At 32.6% G+C, this 9,153-nt stretch overlaps 2 protein-coding genes across 2 annotated transcripts; both read left to right on the plus strand.

The window, feature by feature from the left end:
• The first annotated feature begins 1,282 nt into the window (after positions 1-1,282).
• Positions 1,283-2,272, plus strand: LOC133781489 (uncharacterized). Its single transcript, XM_062220512.1, has 2 exons — positions 1,283-1,316; positions 1,461-2,272. Exons 1-2 carry the CDS (start codon positions 1,283-1,285, stop codon positions 2,270-2,272), a joined length of 846 nt encoding a protein of 281 aa, XP_062076496.1.
• Positions 2,273-2,662: 390 nt separating this feature from the next.
• On the plus strand, positions 2,663-6,147 carry LOC133781498 (uncharacterized). The gene is made up of 3 exons (XM_062220524.1): positions 2,663-2,968; positions 3,059-4,237; positions 5,236-6,147. The coding sequence occupies exons 1-3, from the start codon at positions 2,663-2,665 to the stop codon at positions 6,145-6,147; spliced, it is 2,397 nt and encodes a 798-aa protein (XP_062076508.1).
• Positions 6,148-9,153: the final 3,006 nt, after the last annotated feature.

The following is a 9,153-nucleotide window of genomic DNA, read 5'->3' on the forward strand; positions in this document are numbered from 1 at the left end:
TAGTCCCACTCCAAGCAAGACAAGACATTATGAAATAATGAGAAGGGTAGGAGTAACAAAAGGGGTAACATTGACTTGACTTGGTGTGATGACTGTTTTATGGTCCTAATAACTTAACATTATCAACACGTCTCTCGAGAGAGGAGTTGAATTCTAGTCTAGATGCCACAAATCGTCTCTCTTGGGAGATTCACTCAATGTATATAAATATAAAGTGGTAAATATTAACAATAATTTTAATAAAATTTAGTTCAATCTATATTTAAAAATATATATATAATGGAATAAATTATATTTATATAATATATATAAATATTTATATCAATAATCTCTATATGTAAATACAACATTGACATATATATTTACATGATTACATGATATATATAATACAATAATATTTAAAAATAAATTAATAATAGAAATAAAAAAAATCATAGTGTAAACAGTAGTATACATGCTTAAACTATTTTTAATTTCTAATGTATCTCTCACAATTTCTTTTAGTGAATTTGATGAAGAAAAATAGCCCCAATCACTAGATAAAAAATAAATTATTATACAAATTTATAAGATAAAAAAATAATATGTTTGCCTTTATTATTTTTAAATAAATATGATTTAATTATTTAAATTATCATAAAATAACTTAAAAATGTCTCATTTTAATTAATTAATTTTTGTTTAAGTTTATGTTTGTTCTAATTTTTAAATTTGGCAGTGACAATAAAAGATTATATATTATATGCTTAATATAATATTAAGTTTAAGTTTAATTAAATTTATTTAAGTTATAAAATATATGATTTTCCAACATACTGTGGTCACTGGTCGCACAAGGTAATTTTCTTTTCTCCTTTCCTTGGACACGGTGTACTTTAGATGAAGTATCAAGATTAGTAGCACCAATTATAAAATATATGATTTTAAATTCAGGATTCTCTCTAAGCTCGGTTTGCTCTGTTAGGGCTTGAGCTGCGCCATGGCAGGGAGACCGAGACTACGAAAGGACTCAGCGAAAATTCAGGCTACTAAGAAGGGAACCAAGAAGAAAGGACCGAGTTCTTCTGATCCAATCAAGAAAACGAAGAAGATTGATCAGATTTTGGGGATAGAGGAACTGCAATGCTCTGATTCAGAGAACGATCTGGATTTAGGGAAAGAATTACCGCCGATAATAACTACTGCAATCGGAGATGATGGAGTTGGGATAATTCTTTCTCCACGATCCAATGAACGTGAAATCATTTAGCGATCTGAGATTCGAGCAACCTTTGCTGAAGTAATGGGGGCTGCTAATGTTGCGAAGAACACTACTGGTAAGAATTCTCCCCATAAATTTCCTATTATGCATTTTGAGAAATAAGTTAGGGGGGAAATTGGGGGTTGTGCAAAGATTATAGATGAAGATATAGCTGGTGAGATTAATTACTGGAATTCTGCCATTGTTTGCTATGTTTTAGGGGCTAACCCTCCTATACATGTTATAGAAGGTTTTCGGAAAAGAATTTGGAAAAATAAGAATATTGATAGAGTTAGTCTACTAACTCATGGAGTCTTTTTGGTCCGATTTCATTCGATTGAGGATCGGGATGGTATTCTTAAAGGTGGATATCAATTCTTTGATAAGAAGCCGCTTATTATGAAGGCTTGGGATCCAGATGTTAGATTTACCAGGGAACAGGTGTGGAAAGTTCCAGTTTGGGTTCAACTCAGACAGCTTGATTTGAAGTACTGGGGGGAAAGATCAATGGGGAAAATAGTGAGCACTCTCGGGAGGATGATCAAACAAGATCAAGCTACTATGAATAGAGATAAACTAGAGTTTTCTCGAGTTTTAATAGAGATGGATATCTCTAAAGGCTTTCCGAACTCGACCAAATTTGAAGATGAAAAAGGGAGTCTAGTTTATCTGGAGGTTTCTTATGAATGGAAACCAGAAAAGTGTGCTACTTGTAATGGAATAGGCCATACTAGTAATGTGTGTAAGAAGGAAAAAGTTGTGGAACAAATGAAGAAAATATGGAAGCCGAAAGAGGTGACAGAAACAGTGAAAAATCCTCCTAAGAAAGAAACAGAGGATGATCAGGGATTTAAAAAAGTGAAAGGTAAAAAGGTGGTGATAGCAAGGCCCTCTCAAATTAACACGAGTAACGCTTTTGAAGTTCTTGAAGAGATTTCGATTCAAGAAGAACAAGTGGTCAAAGTTCTTTGTGAGATGCAGTCCATTATTGGTGGAGGGTTATTGATGGAGGGGGAGATCCTCCACCAATAAATGGATAAAATCTTCATTTGGAACGTAAGGGGCATCAATAAATCCTCAAAGCAAATTGATGTTATGAAAGAATTTCATAATAAAAATATAGGATTTATTGGGCTCCTTGAGACAAAAGCTAAGGCTACCAAAATGGGAGCCTTATACCTACAAATGTTCAAAGGTTGGTGTTTTTCGTCTAATCTTGCTCATCATCCTAATGGAAGGATTATCATAGCTTGGAATCCAAATAGTTTTGAAGTGGATATCAAAGGTGGTACAAGCCAACTTATTCACTGTGTTCTAAAGCCTAAAAGAGGTCATAGCTTTGCTTTAACTGTAGTGTATTTTGCTAATGACTCCAGAACTAGAGAAATTTTATAGAGAGATCTGGTGACCATCTCGGAAGGTATGAAGATTCCTTGGATAGTTGGAGGTGATTTTAATGCGGTGTTGAATCCGGAAGAGAGGCTTGAATATCGAGGAAATGCAAATGAATTGATTCCTTTTCAGACCTGTGTGAATAAATGTGGTTTAGAAGACGTGAAATACAATGGCAGATTCTTCACGTGGAATAACAAACAAGATGGTAAAAATCGAGTTTATGCTAAACTCGACAGATTTTTAGCTACCTCGGATTGGATAGACACATATTCCACTGTTGAAGTCTCTTTTCTTCCTGAAGGAGACTTTGACCATTCCCCGGCTCTTCTTACAGTTTACCCGAGCATGTAAAATATCAAAAAACCTTTCAGGTATTTTAATTTTTGGAAGAACTTGAATGGTTTTCTTGATGTCGTGAAGCAGTTTTGGCAGGAAAAAGTTGCTGGTTCTCATATGTATCAGCTGGTGTTTCTTTTAAAACAGCTCAAATCTGGCTTGAAGAGTTTGAATAGGCAAGGCAGGGGTGATGTAGAGCTTCAAGAGAAGGAGGCCTACCAGCATTTGTTAAATATTCAGCAGCAATTACAGCTTGATCCTAGTAATAGTGAGCTGATTTTGGCAGAAATAAAGAGTAGAAAAGATTTTTCAGTAGCTCACAAGAATTATATCCAATACCTTAGCCAAAAAGCTAAAGTAGATTGGATAAAGTCCGGGGATGAGAATACTAAAATGTTCCACACTAGCTTGAAAGTGAGAAGACAACAGAACACAATTTATTCTATCCGGGACCAGAATGGAAATTGGGTGGACAATCAAGAAGGAGTCATTAAAGCTTTCCTTGAGTTTTATGATTCCTTGCTTGGTACTAAAATTGAAGGTCGAACAAGGGTGCATAAAAGAATTGTCCAGGAGGGAACTTTGATTAGTCAAAGCCAAGCAAATTGGCTAGTTCGAGATTATACTAGTGAAGAGGTAGAAGCAGCTCTGAAGTCCATTCCTAATGATAAAGCTCCAGGTCCTGAAGGATATAACAGTACCTTCTTTAAAGATACTTGGGAGATAACTGGTAAGGAGGTTAAAGAGGCCATTTTATCTTTTCTTAACACAGGGAAGCTTCTAAAAGAAATTAATGCTACCACAGTGACTTTGGTGCCCAAGTCTATTTGTCCCGAATCAGTTAGTGACTATAGACCTATTGCGTGTTGCAATGTGATCTATAAAATAGCCACTAAGATGATTTGTAACAGACTTAGAGATATTCTTCCTGACATCATTTCGGAAAACCAAAGTGGTTTTGTGAAAGGAAGGAAAATTGCTCACAACATCATGATTTGCCAAGATATGGTTCGGGGTTATGATAGAAGGAGTGCTAAGTCGGCTTGCCTTTTCAAGATTGATCTTCAAAAAGCTTATGATACTCTTGATTGGGATTTTCTTAAAGAAATGTTAGAAGCTTTGAACTTTCCCCAAAAATTTGTGGAGTTGATCATGATTTGTGTAACTACTCCTCGGTTCTCTTTTTGCATTAATGGAGCTTTACATGGGTATCTTCAATCCAAGAGGGGTTTGAGACAGGGAGATCCTATGTCGCCTCTTCATTTTGTAATTGGAATGGAGTATCTGTTATATTATTTCATATAATATAATATTAGATTAAATAATGTGACAAAATATGATTTGTCACACCTTGTAACATATTATTGAGAGTCACAAAATTGGACTAGTGTGTGTGCCCAAATGTGACATATTTTGGAGTTACAAAATCAGTTACAAATTTGTAACTCCCAAATATTACCCAATAATGTGTATATTATATGGTACACATTTGAGATTGGATTTCATAAAGTCATGATGATATATGACTGTTGGAGACATGTTTTTAACTCCCAATAGGTGTTCGGAGGTTACAAAATCATGTGGGAAAGGATTTGGGACGTTTTGGAAAAATGATTTTTTTGTACTGAAAATGGCCTGTGGCCGCGGCCAGTGAGGCTGACAGCCTATGTGAATTTTCAGTTTTTTCCAAATTGAACGGTTCTAACATCCCAAATAACTCCCAAATCTCCATTTTAATTCCATAAACATCAAATTAAACATTGGTAACAGCCATGGGGGTTGGTGTAATTTGAAATTCAAAGGGGTATCTCAAACTCTATAAATGGGAGCCTAATGCTCACTTGTATGACACACCATTTTTCATCCACAAAGCACTTGGCTGAAAAATACACCAAAAGGCTTGATAATTCCAGAGAGCTATTTCCTAGAGAGATCCCTTAGTGCTTAGAGAATAGGGGGAAATAATATTTTGGACAAAGGTCTTGAACCTTGTTCAAGTTGGTGATCCCCACTACTCTACACTTTGGTTGAGTGTGAGAGTTGGTTTGTCTTTTCATTCTTTTGCTCTTCTTATTTACTTGTATTATTATAGTATTGAGTTTGTAATCTTCTTCTTCTACATCTTTCTATTTACTTGTATTTTGAGCAATTGAGTTGTAATATTTATTTAATCAATTATCTTGTCCATTGTATCTTTGCATAGAGTTGTATTTTTGGTTTTTCCATATTTCCATTGAGCAATTATAATATATATTCTCTAACAGTATCTGTCTCGGATCTTAAAAAAGATAACAAAAGACAGCAAATTTCAATTCCACCCGAGATGTAAGAGTTTGGCTCTTACTCACCTTTGTTTTGCTGATGATCTTCTTTTGTTTTGTAAAGGAGATTATGTTTCAGCAACCCTGTTGCTAAGGGGCTTCAAGTTGTTTTCGAATTCTTCTGGCCTTAAAGCGAATCTTGGGAAATCCGCAGTGTATGGAGCAGGTATGGACACTTATTCTTTTGATAGAATAGTGGATATTTCCGGTTATCAAAAGAGTTTGCTGCCTTTTAAATACTTGGGTATGCAAATCTGTTCGAAAATGATTACAAGGGCTGACTTTGATTGCTTAGTTGATAAAATGACCAAAAGAATTAAGGTTTGGAGCAGTAGAAATCTTTCTTATGCTGGCAGGATGGTATTGATTAATTTTGTTTTGCTTACCATAAATTCTTTTTGGTCTCAAATTGTTATCCTTCCTAAGATGGTTGTTCAAAAGATTAACCAAGTGTGTCGAGCCTTTCTTTGGAAGGGTAGTGAGATGCTTAATGGCCCGGGTAATGTCTCTTGGGAGGATGTTTGTAAGGAAAAAAAAGAAGGAGGTTTGGGGTTTAAAGATATAGCTATGTGGAATCTTTGTGCTATAGGTAAACATGTTTGGGATGTCACCAAGAAGAAGGATAACTCGTGGGTTAAGTGGGTGAATTCCGTCTATATTAAACATGATGATTGGTGGAACCATATAGCTCCAAATGATGCAAGTTGGTATTGGAAGCGTATTGTGCAAACTAAAGAAAAAATTAGGAATATGTTTACTCAAACAGAATTTCAGCTCTTCAAATTCTCCATCCAGGGTCTTTGTAACAAGATGCAGTCTATTCAGTTAGAAAGGTGGAAGTACTTCTTGATTTAGGACAGATCCAATGTTCCAAAACATAGAGTTATTGTTTGGATGGCTTTACTTGGAAAACTTCACACTAGAGATCGGCTTTACAGGTTTGGAATGACTCCTCAAGCCGATTGCTTAATTTGTGGAGTTGCTGAAGAGAATCACAGTCACTTATTCTTTTCCTGCTGCTTCAGTAGGAAAGTCTTGCTAGAAGTTGTTAGCTGGTGTGGTATTACCTATACAGGTACTGACTTGGAAAAGTTGTTGAAGTGGCTACTGAAAAAAAAGATTTCGAAAGGTAGAAGAGCTGTTCTGTTCAGTATTGTTTCTGCTACAGTTTACTATGTCTGGATGGGAAGAAATAGAGTTCTTTGGGATCATGTGCTTCCCATGGTTTCAGTTGTTGTAAAGAATATTATTCATGCTGTTTGTAATAGATTACAGATAATGAATATACATAAACTCAATAGTATAGATAGAGATTGGGTGGGAATGCTCATGAGAGCTTGTAATTAATTGTTCTTTGATTCTTGTTAGGTTGTAAAGGAGTTTCTTGATGTGAATACAAAGATTACTGATTTACCAAAAAAAAAATATATATGATTTTATTATTACTGTTAAAACTAATAATTTCCGTTATCTACACACTTTTTATATAAAAGAGATAAACAAACTTTTTAGGTGGGGCGGTATCTATTTTGAGATTTGAAGAAATTATAATCTATTTTTTTTATGATATCGTACATTATAGTTATAACAGACATTTTGCCAATTTTTGAAAAATTCTGAATAATTTACGGTGCCAAAATTAAAATTTAAACACTAAATTGCACACATGCTTAATTTTTTTTATACGCGTAGAAAACATGATGTTTGAACTCTCATTTAGACACTTTAAATTATTCTGAATTTCTCGAAAATTGGAATGATGCATATTATAACTATCATGTACACTGTCATAAAAAAATTAAGTTATAATTTCTTCAAATACTGAAAATGCCCCTATTTAAGAAGCACCCTAGTTATATAAATATATATATATATGTATAAATTTTACAATGCATCCCATGATTTTTGGAGTACCGGTGCACCATTTTCCTGTTTTCAGTACTTCAATGATTTTCGGCGTAATTTTTTTTATGATCGTATAAATTGTAGTTATTTAGAACATCCTGCAAAATTTCAAGAAATTTTGAATAATTTATAATATCGAAAATATGGTTCAAACATGTTATCTTCCAATCGCACAAGAAAAAACAATCACTCGTGCAACAAACTATTTGAACATTGTTTTCGGTACTATAAACTATTCGGAATTTCTCGAAAATTTACAGAATGTTCTAAATAATTATAATATACATGGTCATAAAAAAATTCACAAAAAATCATCCTGGTATCAAAATACAGAAAAAGGTACACCGGTATACCTTGATCTGTGCCTTCCTCAAAAATCCCAAGCCCAGACGCCCCTCACCGACGCCGTCGCCGCCCTCTCACAAAATCAACGCACCAGCTCCGCTGCCGGACACAGTGGCCGTCAGAGATAACGTCCACGATTGTTTATCTATGGTGTAGCCATATTAATTGAATTTAACGTAGTTGTATATTTTTAAATTTTTGTACATAAAAAATACTAAAATTTAAATTATTATTAAGATTAAATTTTAAACTAATAATCAACATCAAATAATTTCCTTTAAAATTAGAATGCACCATATCTTTATTTCTTTTAAAATTAGAATGCACCATATCTTTATATGTAAAAAATGCGTGTTACAGGAATTCTTAGTATAACGAGTTTTTTTTTAAAATAAAAATGATCATATTATATATATATTTTCTAAAACTTTAGACCTTATTTTAGCTTAATTTTTTTTAAATATGTTTATGCCATTTTTTATAATATATAATATTGTTTATTTATTTAAAATTTAAATGATAATATAAATAAATTAATACATTTTCTAAATAAAACTAAATAAATGTACATTGCACGTTTCTTTTAACTAGTATTAAATTAGAGTAAGAATTACTATTATTATTTGGTTTGAAAGTTGGGTATAATGAAATGTACAATAAGATTAGTTGAAGTCAACCACTAAAATTTTGCCTTAAAAGTATTCCATCATAATTAAGTGCACAAATACATTATCCCTTTTCATGCCATTAGCTAAAAGTAGTTTTTATTTTTTTTATTTTAATGCAATATATAAAGAAAAATTGTTGGGTAGTAATTGTTTTTAATGAATATCTATAGATACTTTTAGTCTTTCTTGTACATTAATAAGTTTTAATTTCATATTTTACATGATGGTGTATAATGTAGTTATAGGGGACCTCCCATAAATTTTCAAGAAATTTCGAATAATTTAAGATGCTGAAATGATGATTTAAACAGTTTATTGCACGCATGCTAGTTTTTAGGGGTGCACGACGGGTTTTGAGCGGTTTGTGCGATTATTTTATTTGGCGGTTTTAAAAAAATGCAACCCATAACTGCCCAACAAGTGTGCGGTTTGAGCAGTTTTTTTATGGGCGGATCATTTATGCATTTTTATTGGTGGGTTGGGTTGATTTGAAGTTCGAAATTATCAACTTATGATATTTTAAAAAACAAAAAAATTATAAACTATAAAGTTCAAACTTATGTCATCTTTACTCATCATAAATAATAACTTGATAAAATATTATCGTATCTCAAACTTGAATTTAAAACTCCACAAAAAAATTCTAATAATTAGTATAATAACTATCTAAATTATTCAAATTATAAATGATATTAAACTTATCAATTCATACATTAATAATTTCAATAATTTGAGTTTTATTTTCACTAATATTTAACCATCAATACAAGTAACACTATTTCTTTTTTCATCTATTTTTCCTAAACAAGTTTTCATACACAATTCATAAGTTAGCACCATTAATCTCATAGTAACTAAAGTTTTCATTAAAAAAAAATCTTTGGACTACTATAAATATATATATATGTGTATAAATATAAAGAATATAATAATTCACATCCCA

The sequence above is a fragment of the Humulus lupulus genome, chromosome 1 (assembly GCF_963169125.1).
Source record: "Humulus lupulus chromosome 1, drHumLupu1.1, whole genome shotgun sequence".
Taxonomy (NCBI): domain Eukaryota; kingdom Viridiplantae; phylum Streptophyta; class Magnoliopsida; order Rosales; family Cannabaceae; genus Humulus; species Humulus lupulus.